Source organism: Diaphorina citri, unplaced genomic scaffold (genome assembly GCF_000475195.1).
Source record: "Diaphorina citri unplaced genomic scaffold, Diaci psyllid genome assembly version 1.1 scaffold2294, whole genome shotgun sequence".
In the NCBI taxonomy this organism is placed as follows: domain Eukaryota; kingdom Metazoa; phylum Arthropoda; class Insecta; order Hemiptera; family Psyllidae; genus Diaphorina; species Diaphorina citri.
The window spans coordinates 15,968-37,623 of record NW_007379718.1 but is presented as its reverse complement, the minus strand read 5'-3'; the positions used below and the strand labels follow the sequence as shown (position 1 = coordinate 37,623).

The 21,656-nt window shown below is 36.5% G+C and overlaps 1 protein-coding gene across 1 annotated transcript in view; it reads right to left on the bottom strand.

Moving 5' to 3' along the window:
- Positions 1-5,028: 5,028 nt before the first annotated feature.
- The window catches only part of LOC103518661 (splicing factor 3A subunit 3-like), a gene marked incomplete at its 3' end in the record, with an annotated part of 32,552 nt that continues 15,924 nt past the window's right edge, over positions 5,029-21,656 (bottom strand). The window contains exons 7-8 of the mRNA XM_026830397.1: positions 5,905-6,288; positions 5,029-5,228 (exon numbers count right to left, since the gene is read on the bottom strand). Coding sequence (XP_026686198.1) covers positions 5,029-5,228; positions 5,905-6,288 — 584 coding nt within the window. The remainder of the gene's footprint in view (positions 5,229-5,904; positions 6,289-21,656) is intronic.

Here is a 21,656-nt window from a genome sequence, read left to right as displayed (position 1 = left end):
CTAATTCTTTCTCTCTCTCTCTCTCTCTTGCATTCCATTCAAGTTCCACCAGGTCCTTATATTGCAATTAACTAACCACTAACTACTTTTATGCGGTAAGCATCTGACATTTCGACGTGCTGTGATTTAAAACATACCAGACATGTAGGTAAGCATAGCAGTCTAGCCTAGCAGACTCATTAACCATATAACTTACCCGTAACTACTTTTATGCGGTAAGCATCTGACATTTCGACGTGCTGTGATTTAAAACATACCAGACATGTAGGTAAGCATAGCAGTCTAGCAGACTCATTAACCATATAACTTACCCAATTACCCTAAGGTAACATCATGCTTTAGAGTAGTCTTACCTAAATTTTACATGCTTGCTAATGAGACAGGATGGTTATTAAAAGTGATATAAATCTCTAATTGCCAGCCCCGGGCGGGAATCGAACCCGCGGCCTAGCGCTTACAAGGCAGACGCACTACCAACTAAGCTAACTAGGCTGGCTCCGATAATTTGGTTCGCCTGGTACGCGGAAAAAAAAGCTAAAAGCTACCCTACCATTCTACCAATATCAGCATCTTCCTTTTTCAAAGACTTGCATTCCATTCAAGTTCCACCAGGTCCTTATATTGCAATTAACTAACCACTAACTACTTTTATGCGGTAAGCGTCTGACATTTCGACGTGCTGTGATTTAAAACATACCAGACATATAGGTAAGCATAGCAGTCTAGCAGACTCATTAACCATATAACTTACCCGATTACCCTAAGGTAACATCATGCTTTAGAGTAGTCTTACCTAAATTTTACATGCTTGCTAATGAGACAGGATGGTTACTAAAAGTGATATAAATCTCTAATTACTATAAGTGTCTACTCTTGTGATCTCTTGTTGAAGTCCTATTCGGATTCCTACGAATTAGCAAAAGTAGAGACCCTAAGCTTTATTTGGACTGTTGAGCAGTTGAGGTGAAAATTGTAATCTCTTTTTCGGGACTTTAATATTAATTTAAAGGAGGGTAACGCCAAACCTAAATAAGATTGGGAAAAGGTGCAGTAAAAGAAGAACAAGAGGAATAGGGAAAAACTGGAAAAGTACTCTACCTACTAATAATTTTATTTGAGAAAATGGGAAAAGGTGAGTTCGGTCCCAAACCCAAAAAAAGGTATGAGTTGGGTCCTGTGGGTGAGTTCGGTCCGGAGGCAAAAAACAAGGTATTAGTTGGGTCCCATGTAGGTACCTGACCGAATGTTTCTTTGGACTGCCGTTTTTACACCCAGATAATGTATTGGATTGCTTCATAAATGATTTTATGAGCATACAGCCTGCTGTCTTCTTCTGACTAAGTACTTCAATTATGTCTGTAGTTTACTTCCTCCAACTATTCCTACATCTTGAGTCGGACAGATATAACAATCTTACAAACTTACCCGATTACCCTAAGGGAACATCATGCTTTAGAGTAGTCTTACCTAAATTTTACATGCTTGCTAATGAGACAGGATGGTTATGAAAAGTGATATAAATCTCTAATTATCATTAGTGTCTTATGAGCTCTTGAAGTCCTATACGAATTAGTAAAAGTAAAGACCCTAAGCTTTATTTGGACTCTTAAGCAATTGAGGTAAAAATTGTAGTATCTTTTTATCTTTTTCAGGACTTTAATATTGATTTAAAGGATACCCCCAAATAAGATTGAGAAAGAATGCAGTACAAGAAGAATAGGGAAAAACTGGAAAAGTACACTACCTACTAACTTTGTTTGAGAAAATAGCACTATTCTTCTTCAGGTATTTACCTACCTACCTGACTAGGTACTTCAATTATGTCTGTAGTGAGATAATGTATTGGATTGCTTCATAAATGATTTTATGAGCATACAGCCAGCTGTCTTCTTCGGGTAGGTACCTACCTACCTGACCAGGTACTTCAATTATGTCTGTAGTGTACTTCCTCCAACTATTCATACATCTTGAGTCGGATAGATATAACAAGCTTACATAAGTAATAATGATGGAAAAAATGTCGTCCTATTGCCATTTAAGTGGAAGTATCATGTTAAAACATTATGGTATAAAATGCCATGCTCCAAGTTCCTAAAGATAAACCGCCTGTTCTATTGGATGAGGTTAGGTAAGAAACAACATAACAAAGAAGTGTCCAGGCAATGCCATGCTCCAAGTTCCTAAAGATAAACCGCCTGTTCTATTAGATGAGGTTAGGTAAGAAACAACATAACAAAGAAGTGTCCAGGTACTAATATTTCACTTTCTAATCCCTGATGAATTCATGGAACATTGAAAAGAAAGTTGAAAACTTCCCAGTACCAACAAAAATGGAAATAAAGGTAATGTTAGGTATGTAATGAAAAACAGAAATGGAACTAATTTTGAACAAAAAGCACAAGACTTTGGACCTTTAAGGGTATAAAGCAAAATGGAAAGAAATAAAGGTAATGTTATGTAATGAAAAACAGAAATGGAACTAATTTTGAACAAAAAGCACAAGACTTTGGACCTTTAAGGGTATAAAGGATTTAGGGGTGGATTTTAGGGGTACTTTTATTCTAATTATTAAGGTATTAACATGATGTTTCATGTTTTTTAATCATGTTGTAGAGTTTGTAGAGTGCAGACATCAGGGATCTCTGGAGACTATAGAAATACACAGGCCAGAAACTACAAAGGTTTGTTCTTACAAATAATGAGAGAGAGAGAGAGAGAGAAGGAGAGAGAGAGAGAGCTTACAAAATGCACAAAAATATAAAATTACCTAGGTTGTTATTGTTACAATAAAGGAAATTAGGAAATATGTAGAGAGCAGGTAAGTATTAAGTAAGTACCTAGATAATTAGGTTATACTGACTATTTTTACCGTCGGTCGAGGACTGGTTTGTCCTATTACGCGAACAATTAAAGAAGGTCTTTATTTGTTTTGATTTAAATAAATCATTAATTTAATTCCTATACCTATTTATTCCAGTAGGTGTTTTTTTGGGGGGATAGAAATACACAGGCCAGAAACTACAAAGGTTTGTTCTTACAAATAATGAGAGAGAGAGAGAGAGAGAGAGAGAGAGAGAGGGAGAGCTTACAAAACGCACAAAAATATAAAATTAACTTGTTTTTTATTGTCACAATAAAGGAACTTAGGAAATATGTAGAGAGAAGCAGGTAAAAGTCTATCTAAGTAAGTAGATAATTACTGACTATTTTTACCGTCGGTCGAGGACTGGTTTGTCCTATTACGCGAACAATTAAAGAAGGTCTTTGTTTGTTTTGACTTAAATAAATCATTACTTTAATGCCTATCCTATTTATTCCAGTACTTGAGCAAATTATTCACATGGTTTCATCTTACCGGTTTGTGAGTAAGTTACATTTGTCTGAACTTAAGTTACCTGATCTTAAGTTTATGTTACCTGCTCTTAAGTATTCCTAAATGTTCTAACTTCAGTCGTTAATTTAAGACCGGTTTTAGCGTCATCTATGTTAAGCTACGCCGAGCAAGACCAATAAATGGATGCGGATGTGCCAAAATCACCAGAAATAAATTATTTATGTAGTGTTTTGATTGGTCTTATCTTCCTCTCTTTCTCTTTGGCACATCCACTGATTAGCGGATGTGCCAAAATCACCAGAAATAAATTATTTATGTAGTGTTTTGATTGGTCTTATCTTCCTCTCTTTTTCTTCTTCTTCTTCACTCTTCTCATGGGGAGAGAGAGATTTATGAAATACCTACTGATAGAATCAAATTTTACCTCCTGTTTAAACTCGTTGGACTGGAAAAAAGTCCTCTTCCTCAAACTCTCTCATCACTAAAAAGGCAATAATCAATGGTGCATCAAAAGGCACTGACGCCAAGCATCTAATTGAACTTTAAAACGTTAAATTTCCCTTACAAAAACCCGCTTCCAGGTCGTCCAAGGCGGGTAACAGGTTGATATCGAAATTCCCCATACACTCGTGTCTCCGTCACAACTTAGTTAATATTCCGAAGAAGAATCCGAAGTTACTTTTATATCAAAACCCACTTTCTATTAAAACCAGGGAATCTTTCTCTCTAATAAAGAATTCTTTAGCGTGCCTTATAAATCCGTCCGCCTTATAAGCCACGGACTTGAGACTTCACTTACACTTTCTAATACCGTACCTACAAATCATAGGTTTATTATAATACGGTATGGCTGCTCTGATCTTTCTATTAAAACCAGGGAATCTTTCTCTCTAATAAAGAATTCTTTAGCGTGCCTTATAAATCCGTCCGCCTTATAAGCCACGGACTTCAGGCTTCACTTACACTTTCTAATACCGTACCTACAAATCATAGATTTATTATAATACGGTATGGCTGCTCTGATGAAGCCACGGACTTGAGACTTCACTTACACTTTCTAATACCGTACCTACAAATCATAGGTTTATTATAATACGGTATGGCTGCTCTGATGAGGCATACTAGCGTGTGTGTTTAAAGTCAATAAGGAGTAATTTATTGAAGATGTCTAACTTGTCCACTGGATCTCTTAAAACGAATGAGATCCAAAGAGAGAACCGCTCATTATCGTCCTTCACTTGATTGATTCTTGATTCTGTTCATACAATCTCTTCATTCTCAACTTACTAATCAATTAATTATTTTACCAACTTACCAAGGATGGTAGAGATATATGTGACTTTATTGAGAATCCTGGTGCCACAAAGTCCACTTTCTTTTTTCCTCGTTGGCTTTTCCTCGTTTCTACTTTCCAGAAATCTTTACAATCTCTTCATTCTCAACTTACTAATCAATTAATTATTTTACCAACTTACCAAGGATGGTAGAGATATGTGACTTTATTGAGAATTCTGGTGCCACAAAGTCCACTTTCTTTTTACCTCGTTGGCTTTTCCTCGTTTCTACTTTCTTGAAGTAAATATATTTGTGTCCTTTCTTTAACCTTTTTTTTTTTTTCGTAATGAATCTCTTTGCGTTTGAATTTCATCTTGGTTAATCCGGTGTGATGATCTCTAGAATTACTTATTACTAACTTTTCAACTCCATCACTGACAGAATTCTCACTAACACAATTTTCATTGTTGTTTATATTCACCATTTCACTATCGCTGGATGTTTCATTACTCACACGAGGCACGGATTCACTGATTGCACTTTCGGTTATAGCTACAGACTCAAACTCATTTGGTGCTGAGGTGTTTTCTTTGTTAACAAAGGTTACATTGGATGTTTTCTTTAATATTGGTACTATTTTAGTGACAGAAGTACATTTTTTATTATGAATTATTTTTTCTTGTTCACTTATTTGGTTTACACTTGAACTATTTTCTTTAAATTCACAACTATTGTTAATATCATGACGAACAATTTTACTATTAAAGCTTACTTTAGATACATTCAATTTACTATCGTACTGACCACTTGTTAAAAAAGGTTACCGAAAGGTTTAACGTCAAAGAGATTATTGCTTCAGATTTCTTGGAAAACACCTTACTAGGATAAATTTTTCGAGGAACATAACTACAACCTCTTCTAATCCAACTCAATCAGGCTATCACCACTTCTCAGATATTCCCACAGTCTGAGATTTTCTGCAGCAAAAGCAGATTTTCTTTGTTAACAAAGGTTACATTGGATGTTTTCTTTAATATTGGTACTATTTTAGTGACAGAAGTACATTTTTTATTATGAATTAATTTTTCTTGTTCACTTATTTGGTTTACACTTGAACTATTTTCTTTAGATTCACAACTATTGTTAATATCATGACGAACAATTTTACTATTAAAGCTTACTTTAGATACATTCAATTTACTATCATTATTATTACATTTAGATTCGTTTCCTAAAATTTGTTTTTGTTCAAAAGCGTTTAACTTTTCAATAAAACTATGCTTACTATTATTTACTTGAGCATCAAAGTTATTGTTACTTTTTACTAACAAATTATTTTCATTGATGGTTACAATTTTCTGTGAGAATAACTTTTGCTTTTCTTTGAAACTTGCTTTGAAGTCGATATTGCTATCGAAGTTATTGTTACTTTTTACTAACAAATTATTTTCATTGATGGTTACAATTTTCTGTGAGAATAGCTTTTGCTTTTCTTTGAAACTTGTTTTGAAGTCGATGTTGCTATCATCCTCATGTTTCTTGCTGTCGGTAATTTCCTCCAACTCACTGCTATTCAGTGAATCACAGCTGATTTCATCGTCACTGTTGATGCTGCTCCCGGCAACACTGGATCCTTCAGAGGAGAATGTCTTTCCCAATGGTCCGTGCACAATATGCACCTAACAAATCCAGTCACGTACATAAAAGCCCGGTACACAGGCTATGACACATCTCCCAACTTGATCTTTCAACGAATGGCCCTCTAACATGGTCTTCCAACAGTTACGTGTGTATACGATATATGTGTAAATTTCAGGTCCAAACGAATGAAATTTTTGCAAATATGGCGTAGACAGTTTACACACAACGATCTGTCGAAAGGTTGGAAGACCGTCTGTCAACAGACTAGACTAAAAGAACGACGATTCAAGATCTTCTCTCAGTAAAAACCAAAGTCCTTATATTTACATGCCACATTTCTTTGAAATACCTATTGTGTTTAACAACCGGACTCGGAGAGGTAAGTAACAGACCAGGCAGTTGGGAGACATGTAGTACCTTGTGTAAGGGCCCTAATAGGGGCCACGTAATTAATGCAGGCTATGACACATCTCCCAACTTGATCTTTCAACGAATGGCCCTCTAACATGGTCTTCCAACAGTTACGTGTGTATACGATATATGCGTAAATTTCTGGTCCAAACGAAGGAAATTTTTGCAAATATGGCGTAGACAGTTTACACGCAACGATCTGTCGAAAGGTTGGAAGACCATCTGTCAACAGACTAGGCTGAAAGAACTACGATTCAAGATCTTCTCTCAGTAAATACCAAAGTCCTTATATTTACATGCCACATTTCTTTGAAATATTGTGTTTAACAACCGGACTCGGAGAGGTAATTAAGAGACTAGGCAGTTGGGAGACATGTAGAAGCTTGTGTAAGGGCCCAAATAGGGGCCACGTAATTAATTAGGTGACATGTGGTACCATGTGTACCGGTCCTAATAAAATTCGTAAATGAGATACCTTGAATCTTGATGTTTTATTAATGTCCTTTTAGATTTGTCACACGAATTTTCTCAACAAATTAGGGCCACGTACTTAATAGGAGCCACGTAGACTCCAGAGGATGCTTGACATTCTTCGTCGGGATGCTAGCAGTCATTGCACCTTGGTACACTTGGTGTTAGGGCCCCGTCATTGGTTCTTTGAAACAATAAAAACCTTTTTATTATTGCTAGAATAAGTACTTAAGTAGGTACCTATGTAGATTCGTAGAAGCTTAAGATACACAGACTCGAAATTCGACCTATGTGACATTTCGAATATCAAATTCGAAATTTGACCCATGTGAGCTTCATATATCAATTGCCCCCATTTGTACGTACTACGTAGGATATCTCAGAAAGTTTGGATACAAGACCATTGAATTTTCCGCTAAAAATAAGAGCATTTGCTCAGTAGCTCCCCAGGCTTAAACAAATTCAGAAATGACATTTTCCGCCAAATTTAACAACATTTGCTCAGCTTAGCTAGCTCAGATGACACCTTAGGTCTTGCGTGTTGCAATGCTACACAGACTTAAACAAATTTAGAAATTGAATTTTCCGCTAAAAATAAGAGCATTTGCTCAGTAGCTCCCCAGGCTTAAACAAATTCAAAAATGACATTTTCCGCCAAATTTAAGAACATTTGCTCAGCTTAGCTCAGATGACACCTTAGGTCTTGCGTGTTGCAATGATTCTTATAGTCGCTCCTAAAATTCGTAAATGCTGATGATGCTATTCACTATTAATTGAGATACCTTGAATCTTGATGTTTTATTAATGTCCTTTTAGATTTATCACACGAATTTTCTCAACAAATAACCAACACACATTCATTTTGATATTCGAAATTCGACCTATGTGACATTTCGAATATCAAATTCGAAATTTGACCCATGTGAGCTTCATATATCAATTGCCCCCATTTGTACGTTAGGATATCTCAGAAAGTTTGGATACCAGACCGAAATTTGACCCATGTGAGCTTCATATATCAATTGCCCCCATTTGTACGTTAGGATATCTCAGAAAGTTTGGATACCAGACCGAACCATGTGATGCGACACACCTCTGTGCTCAATCCGTCAGCGAATTTCTATACTAATCCTGGTCAAGTCCTGTTAGACTACATTTCCAACTAGATTTGATTCAGTGTCCCATTATAATCCGTCAGCGAATTTCTATACTAATCCTGGTCAAGTCCTGTTAGACTACATTTTCAACTAGATTTGATTCAGTGTCCCATTATAATACATTTTCTTTGTTATCTGATAATGAATTGCCTCCACAATCATACAATCATAGCTATGAGGTATTCCTCGATGTAGAATGACTCAACACTAATCACATTGCCATCTATCTTTGTATCCATCACTTTATGATTACCTTTCTAAGTTACTTGTAAGTGTAGCTATCAATCTGCCTTGCTATTATAACGCTGAAATGTAGGTAAGAACGTCGAAAAATAGAATCAGTAACAACTGGGAGCCGGGTATACAACTTAAACAAATTCAGAAATGACATTTTCCGCCAAATTTAAGAACATTTGCTCAGCTTAGCTCAGATGACACTTTAGGTCTTGCGTGTTGTAATAATCCGTCAGCGAATTTCTATACTAATCCTGGTCAAGTCCTGTTAGACTACATTTTCAACTAGATTTGATTCAGTGTCCCATTATAATAGATACATTTTCTTTGTTATCTGATAATGAATTGCCTCCTTTTGATGTCTTATCTCTCGCTATCTTTACGAGTATTTTTGATTTTACCAGAAAGAACTCGGGCTCAGTTTCAAATCCTGTATCTGTCAAACCAAAAGAAAAAGTTATTTTGGTGTTGTTGCGCACGTATTTTACGTGATAAGTGGTACACAAGTACATAATGGTCATAATAGATTGTGTCAGCGCTAATCGCTATCAGTTTTCAGCTAATTTTGTTCAGCATATCTCATTACGAGAGCATGAACATAAGTTTATAAACTACACAGAAACCAATAAACTAACACTAATCACATTGCCATCTATCTTTGTATCCATCACTTTATGATTACCTTTCTAAGTTACTTGTAAGTGTAGCTATCAATCTGCCTCGCTATTATAACGCTGAAATGTAGGTAAGAACGTCGAAAAATAGAATCAGTAACAACTGGGAGCTGGGTATACAACAAATTACAACATACCTACAACCTCATGTTGAAGTGTTTTATTATTCTCTAAGCATTCTCGGAGACTACATCTGAACAGTCTCCAAGCAAGCTTAGCTTGGAGGTTGTTAACATACACTTTAACATTGGATTTCCCTTATTTTACCATTCAAACCTTGGTCTTTTTACTTTCTATTATACTATACAGTTATAGCGAAGGCATACTAGTTTATTTTCATTTAGGTATTTCTTGGGATCTCTTCTTAGAACCTCTTATGTACATATTGGTAACGCGGTTAACGCTGTCAATTGCCACTCCTGATGCATTTATGCCAGAGTATGTGTAAGTTGACAACTAAAATTTTTTTCTCCAGGCATGTCATTTCCTCGATCATTACAAATTATAATATTGCAAGCAAGGAGGCAGTGTTGCAATCGTTGGGTTTTTTATTGTCTATCGCGGATCAATGAGCAAATATCTGAGACTGAAAACCTCTTCGCTGCACTAGAGTTGACTAGAGGACTATTTTATGAGTAGCCCAATGATAAAAGAAAGTAAAAAAAGGTCATTATATGATTGTATAACTGTTAATTTTAGTGAGTGGGGTTTTATCCGCTATTCGGCGACAAGCTGCCCGCCTAATTTACCTACTCATATTATTCCTGTGTTTTATTATTCTCTAAGCATTCTCGGAGACTACATCTGAACAGTCTCCAAGCAAGCTTAGCTTGGAGGTTGTTAACATACACTTTGACATGGGATTTCCCTTATTTTACCATTCAAACCTTGGTCTTTTTACTTTCTATTACTATACAGTTATAGCGAAGCCATACTAGTTTATTTTCATTTAGGTATTTCTTGGGATCTCTTCTTAGAACCTCTTATGTATTGGTAACGCGGTTAACGCTGTCAATTGCCACTCCTGATGCATTTATGCCAGAGTATGTGTAAGTTGACAACTAATGTGTGTATTTCAATTTCCAGGAATCTAGAGCTTTTCGTTTTCGTGTTTAATTTCTCTTTCATCCCCCCTGCTGTTGAACTAATAGGTTCAGTATATAAGTTTAGATGGAATAAAAGTATCTCTCATTCGGTTAAGACTTTGGCACTTTGGGGCATAGTATTTCGGGCACAGCCGTTTGTCACAAGTGAAATGCCTTTTGAAAGACAAATTTTATTGTTTTGCTGACGATAATAGAGTTCGAAATTTTGCTCCACGTGTTGCGTGTTTCTGAAATTCTGCACAATTATAGTGAAACAGGTACCTACATAATACCCTATTACCTACCTCTACCTGTGTGTATTTCAATTTCCAGGAATCTAGAGGTTTTCGTGATGTTTAATTTCTCTTTCATCCCCCCTGCTGTTGAACTAATAGGTATAGTAAGTCTACGATGGAATAAAAGTGTCTCTCATTCGGTGAAGACTTTGGCAATTTGGGGCATAGTATTTCGGGCACAGCCGTTTGTCACAAGTGAAATGCTCTTTGACAATAAAAAATATCTCCATGTCTTTTGGAAAGATTCGTTTTAGACACAGTTCTACCTATACAATTCTGGAAGATATTCTCTTTTTAGGGATAAAGAGGTAGACTTAACAGGGAACAGTGGCCATAACCCTGGCAATCTATACAATTCTGGAAGATATTCTCTTTTTAGGGATAAAGAGGTAGACTTAACAGGGAACAGTTGCCATTACCCTGGCAATATGTACCAGATGTACCTAGTACCCACCTATACCTATGCATAACATAATGCTTCTAATACCTACAGTATAGTATTTCGGGCACAGCCGTTTCTAACAAGTGAAATGCTCTTTGAGAGTAAAAAATATCTCCATATCCTGTGGAAAGATTCGTTTTAAACACAGTTCTACCTATACAATTCTGGAAGATATTCTCTTTTTAGGGATAAAGAGGTAGACTTAACAGGGAACAGTGGCCATTACCCTGGCAATATGTACCTAGTACCCACCTATACCTATACCTACAGTAAAAAGGTATCCATTTCACTATATCAAACTGTAAGAATTCTACCGTGATACTTTCACCTTACACTACCTCTAGTAACGCTCTATTACAAGTATTCCCAGAGCTTTTGGTCTCTCCTTGTAGAGCTTCAAACTCTACCAGGAAAGGGTACCATTGTGTTTTAATAAAAAGTTATACGCTACCTTAACATAGTTAGGTATTTTTCATTAGTATTTGCTCCAATAAGTTTCTTCTCTCCAGTTGGAAGATACAAGATGGAACGGAAAATTGAAATTTATGATAATTAAGAATACCTTTTTGCTAAATACACAGCTTTTTATTGAAATACAAAAATATAGGTACCTAGAGTAAGTACTACCTAACGTTTAATGCATCTTTCTCCTTTTTTTACCTTTTTATGATCACGCATCATTGTACAATATTCATTTTTATATAGAAATTTGCTCCAATAAGTTTCTTCTCTCCAGTTGGAAGATACAAGGTGGAACGGAAAATTGAAATTTATGATAATGAAGAATACCTTTTTGCTAAATACCTATACATAGCTTTTTATCGAAATACAAAAAAGTAGGTACCTGGAGTAAGTACTACCTAACGTCTAATGCATCTTTCTCATATTTTTTTCTCCAGGCATGTCATTTCCTCGATCATTACAAATTATAATATTGCAAGCAAGGAGGCAGTGTTGCAATCGTTGGGTTTGTTATTGTCTATCGCGGATCAATGAGCAAATATCTGAGACTGAAAACCTCTTCGCTGCACTAGAGGACTATTTTATGAGTAGCCCAATGATAAAAAAGGTCATTATATGATTGTATAAAACTGTTAATTTTAGTGAGTGGGGTTTTATCCGCCATTCGGCGACAAGCTGCCCGCCTAATTTACCTACTCATATTATTTACCTGAGTAAGGCCGGGAAAAGCCAGCTGCACGCAATTGCCTAGATGGTTACCCATCTAGATACCAAAAAAAAGGAACGTTGCTTCAGTAATCCATTAGGAACTTGGGCATTCAAAGTACTGTCGTCGCTTCAAGTTGTAGTGGACGATGAGTGTTATAGCTTCCTAGTTGGACTTTTGTTTTGATTGTGAGCATAGATTTCTAGTTGTGTATCTACGGTAAGTATTACAGCTTCCATGTTGGACTTTTGTTTTGAATGTAAGTACTTGTAGGTATAGATTCCTTATTGTTTATCTAGTATGCAGTTTGTCTTGAAAATTTTCGCTTTCTTTTCAAAGAGACTGCCTTTTTGCATAGATACGTATAGCTACATATTTCAAGGAAACTAGTATGTAGTAAGTTAAGACGTCTGTCGTCGCATGCCGCTAGGCTGCGCTGACTCCTCGTGGTTGATTTAAAATTTTCAGCCAATCAGATTGCCTAATCCTAGATCAAAATTCATTTAATCATAGTTTAGTTTAATCTCTGAGCGTGGCCCCGGCTCTATGTAAACCAACGGCCAATGGACTCGAAGAGGTGTCCAAATCGAGGATAGAAGGTTGCCAATCATAACTCGAAACTAGTATGTAGTAAGTTAAGACGTATTTACTACCTATCTACAAACCTACCTGATAAAGACGTATTTGGTGCATGCCGGTAATTTCTCTGCCAAAGAGTAGCCGCGATGCAATGCCGCATGGTGGCAGATACTTAGGTACTACATGAGCAAATAAGTATAGGTTTAGAAAATCAAGAATATTAAAAAATAATTTCTGTCGTCGCATGCCGCTAGGCTGCGCTGACTCCTCGTGGTTGATTTAAAATTTTCAGCCAATCAGATTGCCTAATCCTAGATCAAAAGTTATCTAATCATAGTTTAGTTTAATCTCTGAGTGTGGCCCCGGCTCTATGTAAACCAACGGCCAATGGACTCGAAGAGGTGTCCAAATCGAGGATAGAAGGTTGCCAACAATCAGATTGCCTAATCCTAGATCAAAAGTTATCTAATCATAGTTTAGTTTAATCTCTGAGTGTGGCCCCGGCTCTATGTAAACCAATTCAGAGAGTAAAAATCGTGAACTGCCAATTTGCCAAAGTCGAGAAAGTTATCTACGTTTTTGTTTCACTTTTGGCAATTCTTTGGCAGGGGTTAAGATTTAACAAAATACGTACATACCTAGGTAGGTATATCTATTGGATTGAACAAGTTATAGTAGCCTACGGGGCAATCTAAAAATACCTACATCGCTACATCTATTGCCATAGATAGAAGAAGAAGAAGAAGAAGAAGAAGAAGAAGAAGAAGAAGAGCAAGTCTTTGGCAGAGGTTAAGATTTAACAAAATACGTACATAGGTAGGTATATCTATTGGATTGAACAAGTTATAGTAGCCTACGGGGCAATCTAAAAATACCTGCATCCATTGCCATAGAAGAAGAAGAAGAAGAAGAATCCAAGTTCGATTTGTATTAGAACAAAGATATTGGTTTTCCTACACTCTAATGTGTCGGAAACCTAGGAAAACCTTGGATCTTGTTTTGTAAGTACCTACCTAAAGGTGTGTCCACACATAGTCGACCGGCCGTCGATCGACAAGATGAATCTAGGCAGTGTCGATTATTCAGTCGACATCGATCGACGCGACGCGACGGCCGGTCGACTCTGTATGGACACACCTTTACATACCTATGGATATTGTTGTAATAAGTTGGGCCATCGACCATGTAGGTACATGAAAAGGAGTTTTCAGTCTCATTTTGGCAGTTATTTTCTCTTTCCCCAGACAGGTTACAGTAACCTATGGCCTACTAGCATTAGCATCTAAGTGAAACTCTTGTCCATCTTCCATTTATGGCTGCATTTTGGAACATGTTGCTGGAAAAACAGGTTTCACCTCTTGAGAACTTTTTAAAGGAAGTTGTAAGGATGACTTGAAGAGAGTAAACCTTTGGAACATGTTGCTGGAAAAACAGGTTTCACCTCTTGAGAACTTTTTAAAGGAAGTTGTAAGGATGACTTGAAGAGAGTAAACCTTGTTTATATTGCCTGGATGTTTAGAAAGTTTCAAGTGTAGGTTCTTGAGTATTTTCTAGTGTTGAGGTTACCGACCTGTTTGGAACATGTTGCTGGAAAAACAGGTTTCACCTCTTGAGAACTTTTTAAAGGAAGTTGTAAGGATGACTTCTTGAAGAGAGTAAACATTATATTGCCTGGATGTTTAGAAAGTTTCAAGTGTATAGCTTCTTGAGTATTTTCTAGTGTTGAGGTTACCGACCTTTTTGGAACATGTTGCTGGAAAAACAGGTTTCACCTCTTGAGAACTTTTTAAAGGAAGTTGTAAGGATGACTTCTTGAAGAGAGTAAACCTTGTTTATATTGCCTGGATGTTTAGAAAGTTTCAAGTGTAGCTTCTTGAGTATTTTCTAGTGTTGAGGTTACCGACCTTGCAGTTCAAGTTGTAGTGGACGATGAGAATTATAGCTTCCTATAGTTGGACTTTTGTTTTGATTGTGAGCATAATAGATTTCTAGTTGTGTATCTACTGTAAGTACTACAGCTTCCATGTTGGACTTTTGTTTTGAATGTAAGTACTTGTAGGTATATAGATTCCTCATTGTTTATCTAGTATGCAGTTTGTCTTGAAAATCTTCGTTTTAAATACCTAACTACTCAACCAAATATGTGTGTTACAATCGTTGTGCTGTGAGGTTTCAACTCATTAACCTCCTACAATTAAAGTAGGTTTCTATGAGTCTTGCATTTTGCTGATGCCCGGTTAGGTCATTAACATCATATTCAAGTCTATCAAGATAAAAGAGTTCTAAACAATTAAATGATGGATTGACTATCATAGAATTAGAATTTTGATTAGGTAGTTGGTAAGAGCTTTAGCTCTAAACCTTGTAAATTCTCATCCAACTGGTCCATTGGACTTATTTTAATCTTTAATTTGGCATGTTTATGATATTACAAGTTACATGATGGTTATCTCTGTGGGAAATACATTGTTAGCAGTTTTGATACAGTTTAAATCCAGAAACTAATTTAGGCACATGTCTCTAACTTCCCACCCAATGTGAATTCCCACATACTATTCTATATTTTTATCAATTTCAATAATAATGATAATAAAATCTACCATCAATTGTTAAATTATTACTTGTGTTAGTTTGATGAGGACGATTTCAAGAGATACCGACACTCCCTGATGATTGCTCCAAAAAGAAACAAGATCATCAATAATGCCAAGTTTGATTTTTGTTTCAAATAATTTAAAGAGCTAGATAGGAACACGGACAAGAGGTTTTTAAAAATTAGAGCTTTAATTAGAAATAAAAAACAGATACCTTATTATTACCATTTACATATTAATAAAGTACCTACTTACATACATACCTATATGGGCAGACAGCTTGCTAAAATAAGGAAGGCTTTCAGTTCAATTTGTAAGTCCACCACTTTACGTTCACAGATCAAATTTATGCATAGGCCCATCAACTTTCCCCTTCTTAGGGATTTTTGTTTTAAATAATTTAAAGAGGTAGATAGGAACACAGACAAGAGGTTTTTAAAAATTAGAGCTTAAATCAGAAATAAAAAATAGACACCTTATTATTACCATTTACATATTAATAAAGTACCTACATAAAATATAAAGTACCTACATAAAATATAAAGTACCTACATAAAGTACCTACATAAAAATTTTTGTTTTAAATAATTTAAAGAGGCAGATATTAGGAACACGGACAAAAGGTTTTTAAAAATTAGAGCTTTAATCAGAAATAAAAAATAGATAGCTTATTATTATCTACCATTTACATATTATGAATAAAGTACCTACATATATGGGCAGACAGCTTGCTAAAATAAGGAAGGCTTTCAGTTCAATTTGTAAGTCCACCACTTTACGTTCACGGATCAAATTTATGCATAGGCCCATCAACTTTCCTCTTCTTAGGTATCTGGGTACACTTCTTGTAGCATAGGTGCACCTATTTAACTCAATAAGGCTTTCAGTTCAATTTGTAAGTCCACCACTTTACGTTCACAGATCAAATTTATGCATAGGCCCATCAACTTTCCCCTTCTTACCTGGGTACACTTCTTGTAGCATAGGTGCACCTATTTAACTTGCACGGCAGACCCATAACTCTTACTTTCTGGCAAGCACAACTAGGTGTTACACAGCGACAACTTGCAATGTTCGATCATTTAGAAGAGATTCCTTTGAAGATATGGAACAACTAGGTTACACAGCGACAACTTGCAATGTTCGATCATTTAGAAGAGATTCCTTTGAAGATATGGAATATATCTGGTGCCAATATTAGAACTCGTATATTAAACGCCAATCATATTCAGAGGCAAGTAACTAATTGCTTTTTATACTGGGTCCCCTGGGCTGTAGAATTTTTTTTTGACCGGTCGCTCAGCTTTAACTGTTAAAGTCCGTCAGAACTGATGAGGTTCGTTCTCGGAACTGCTGTCTTTCTCCTATCCTGTCTTCCTCCTTTCTTCGCTTTCGGGACGATAAGACCGTAGCAGTTGTTTCTATCAAACCTTTTGGGGAAAAAGAGGGGGAATTTTTTCAATTAAATTGGGACAGCTGTTTGAAAATCTTCTGGTTCATCCAGTCACTATATCCTTTCTCAAGTGAAATTCCTATTCAGAGGCAAGTAACTAATTGCTTTTTATACTGGGTCCCCTGGGCTGTAGAATTTTTTTAGACCGGTCGCTCAGCTTTGACTGTTAATGTCCGTCAGAACTGATAGATACCTAAGGTTCATTCTCGGAACGGCTGGCTTTCCCCTATCCTGTCTTCCTTCTTTCTTCGCTTTCGGGACGATAAGACCGTAGCAGTTGTTTCTATCAAACATTTTGGGGAAAAAGAGGGGGATTTTTTTTAATTAAATTGGGACAGCTGTTTGAAAATCTTCTGGTTCATCCAGTCACTATATCCTTTCTCAAGTGAAATTCCTTATGTTCTTTGATGTTCTTGGTAATGTAATGGGACGAAGGCATACGGGTAGGTAATGTAGATTGAGTGAGTTATGGGGAACCAGTTGTGACATTAGGTAGGTAACTACCTAACTAACTATCTATAGAGGTGTTTAAATGGATCTTGTCTTGGTAAACTTGATGGAAAGTAACTTAGACGACTTACAGATGCTGTCCCCTTGAATCAGTCAACAACACAGTAGCTCTACTGACAATGGATCTGTTACGTCTTTAGAAGAAAAAACTCATTTGCAATTTTTTCAAATACTTATATGTAGTTATATTACGAAGGCATACGGGTAGGTAATGTAGATTGAGTGAGTTATGGGGAACCAGTTGTGACATTAGGTAGGTAACTACCTAACTAACTATCTACAGAGGTGTTTATATCGTACAGTACATGAGATCCCTTTCCTTCTATTTCCATGATTTATGTAAGAGGTAAAAATGGTCCATTTCTATTGATTAGGGACCATGATTTGGGTGGACATTTCAAACTACGGCTACCTAACCAGGGCAGGGGTATAAAGGACATAATTAAATGGTGGTTCAATTTTTATGCAAATAACTTCTCTTACTGTTAGATGTCCAAACTTGGATTAGTCCTGATATTTCTGCACCCTTCTCAGAGAGGAGACGAGGAAGACGACTTACAGATGCTGTCCCCTTGAATCAGTCAACAACACAGTAGCTCCACTGACAATGGATCTGTTACGTCTTTAGAAGAAAAAAACTCATTTGCAATTTTTTCAAATCTTGTTTTCTGCTTTACATTTTTTACCTCAACATGAGCAATACCTACTTATATGATTTCAAACTACGGCTACCTAACCAGGGCAGGGGTATAAAGGACATAATTAAATGGTGGTTCAATTTTTATGCAAATAACTTCTCTTATTGTTAGATGTCCAAACTTGGATTAGTCCTGATATTTCTGCACCCTTCTCAGAGAGAAGACGAGGATCTTTGAGGGTTTTATCCTCCGCTACGCTGGTTCACATCAAACCTACAGCTTTTGGGCTGTAAAAGAAGTCAACATCAGTAGATTGATGTTTAAGAAATTTTTGCCTACCTAAATTCGACCTGCTGGATTGAAAGGATCGTCTTGTCACAAACAATCACTGAGTTTTATCCTCCGCTACGCTTGTTCACAAACCTACAACTTTTGGGCACTTTGGGCAGTAAAAGTATTCAACATCATTAGATTGATGTTGAAGAAATTTTTGCCTACCGAAATTCGACCTGCTGGAATGAAAGGATCGTCTTGATTATCCTCCGCTACGCTTGTTCACAAACCTACAACTTTTGGGCACTTTGGGCAGTAAAAGTATTCAACATCATTAGATTGATGTTGAAAATATTTTTGCCTACCTAAATTCGACCTGCTGGATTGAAAGGATCGTCTTGTCACAAACAATCACTGAGTACTTGCAATCACTCTGTGCTGAGGACAATAAGATTTTATTGATTTGGTTATTTGTTTAATAAAATCACCCAATCTTTCATACACCAATTCAGTTCCAGTGGCGGAATTCGAAGAATTAGCTGATGGCCAGGGCCAGACAAGAAGAAGAAGAAGAAGAAGAAGAAGAAGAAGAAGAAGAAGCTGATGGCTGGACAGCCACTGATGACAGCTAGGTGCTCTCTAAAGAAGCGTCCTCACAATGTTGATCACACCATCGACTTCGGTCGATTGAAGAAACCAAACTGAAAAACCCTGAATAACCTGATCTTTTTGCTTGGTAAATGTGGCACATCCACTAAACACTAAACCAAATTACGAGGATATAGGTATCTTATCTTTTTCATGATCGGAAGATCGGATTCGGGGTCCCTCTTTGATATTTAAAATTTAATCTTCTCCTATTGGATTAAACCATTTGGTCAATTTGTACTCTGGATTAAAATATGTAAACAATCAGACTTCTGAATCCCACAGGATTGACTTTACCTAATTTCAAAGTGTGCCCCGGACCATTGAAGCTTCGGTTTTAGTTTCCTTTTGTAGGAGACTTTCAAAATGACTCAGGATGGTTAGGACTTCATGGATCTGGGTTTTTTTTTCGTTTGACAGAGGGATCTGTATTTGCTAAGGCCTTATAGTCCCGAAATCGAAGAGAGAAGGAAGACAGGATAGAAGAAAGCCAGCCGTTTCGAGAACGAATATTATCCGTTCAGGATAAAACCCGCCCGGGCGGGAATTAAATAGGCTGGCAGGACCTGATTTAGCACACATGTATGTGCCACTGAAAACAAAATGGTTGTTAAGTCGTTCTCAGATACTTCGATTTTTATTGTTTTCTCATTTTGCTGAACACATTGTCATCACTTGTGATCGATGAATCTTTGGGTACATGCCTTCACTTAAGAGTGACCTGATTTTGTAAACTTACCTACATTTCTAATGTAAACTGTAAAGTAGGTACCTAATGTAGTTTCCTACACATGTAAAAAATAATGTTGTTACATTATGTAGGTATACTTGGGTAAAGTGCCTTGAAAAGAAAATCCGCCGGGCAACAAGTGTTTCTTATTACCCTCACTCCTATAATACATAGTACCTATAGGTAGATGTTATAATGCTAATAAGAGGAAGAAAGATTATTCCAATGTGGAGGAGAAAGGAGGTAAGCAGAGGGAAAGGGTCTGAATTCTGAAAGTTAAGTAATTAGGTAAGTGACAGAACAGTAAGGTTTATTTGGTAGTGAAAAAAAAACTTGCCTTGAACTGGCCATTATACAAGATGGCCTTAAGAGTTCATTTGGAGCTCATTATGGTATGGTAGGAAAAAAATGGTCTATATTCTCTGAACGGAAGTAGGTAGGTACCTTTCTTTTCTACGGATGTTACGTAACGTATAAAACGGAAGTTCATATTGCCCCTTCAAAATGTTCTGAATGCAAAAGGCTGATGTTTTTTCCCCCGTTAGGTATCTCTGAAAGATATTTTTCCTCAAAATTATACTTGTATTTCAATAAGAATTGGAAGGGTAATATGGACTTTGCAATAATGACAACATGGTCTGCTGATTACAACCGATAGCTTGTTACGTCAAATTACTCCAAAGAGTTAAACATAGTTTATTGCTGCTTGCTAGAAACCGAAAATTGCCAAATTTCTTCATATAGGTATGAGTAGAAGAAGAAAACAAAAATAACATTGGATCTTTGCCTAACATATAATTAATATTCGAATGATCCAATCGTTATGACATTTCCTCCGTCATTTGACGTCGGCGTACCTCGATCATTGGTACTCTGTCATTTGATAATACATATTTCAATTGCACCTAAGAGTACTCCAAATTTTACTAGAGTTCCACCACTCTATTTTATTAGTATTACACCTACCTACCATATGCCTGTTGCATAAAGCTATAAAGTTTAGCCAAGAGGAAAATGAGAAAAACTGTGTTACTCCTTAGTATTGCATAACTTCATATAACTATGGAGTTACGAGTGTAGCCTGTAGATAGGTTGATGGAACTTTGGGAAAGGTAGGTACAAGGTAAATCAGTAAACACCAAGGTTGATCCGTCAATTAAGGAAACCCGTATAAAAATCTCGTGAACTTTCCTTCCGGTGTCACGAAGGAAATATCCAGAGCGGAAAATGTAGGAAACAAAACCAGACCTCGAGAGGCTCACCAATTCACTTTCAGAATCTTGCAGTACCTATGTTATTAATGACATAGCTAGAGGTACTCAGCAATGCTGTCAAGGTGCAGCGAACCAATGTACCACTGACTTGGGAACCATGACTGTCAAAACAAACGAATTGCTAGTCAAATAATCATCGCACCTAATAGTCAGAGCTCTTGGAGATTTCAGGAAGAAGGAACTATGCGTATGTACCAGCGAACCAATGTACTACTGACTTGGGAACCATGACTGTCAAAACAAACGAATTGCTAGTCAAATAATCATCGCACCTAATAGTCAGAACTCTTGGAGATTTCAGGAAGAAGGAACTATGCGTATGTAGTTCATAATCATAGCTTTATATTGGAAAGAATATTGGGAGCTTATACCTACAGTAACTAAAGAACTTGGAAATGTAATCATAGCTTTATATTGGAAAGAATATTGGGAGCTTATACCTACAGTAACTAAAGAACTTGGAAATATCTGAAACGAAAGGACTTATAAAGGAAAGAACTGGAAAGTAGTTCCAATTTTCATCACGCTCAAAGTTGCTTAGCTTCATTGTTCCTTCTGGGGTATAAACTTTGAATTGAACATGTATCTCAGTAATGATTGGTTGGATTAGTTGGCTAAATTGTTGCAGTACCTATGTTATTAATGACATAGCTAGAGGTACTCAGCAATGCTGTCAAGGTGCAGCGAACCAATGTACTACTGTAGATATTCATATGTTGAAAGTTATTTCCCATATGTAATATTATGTACCTTAATAAAGTGATTACGC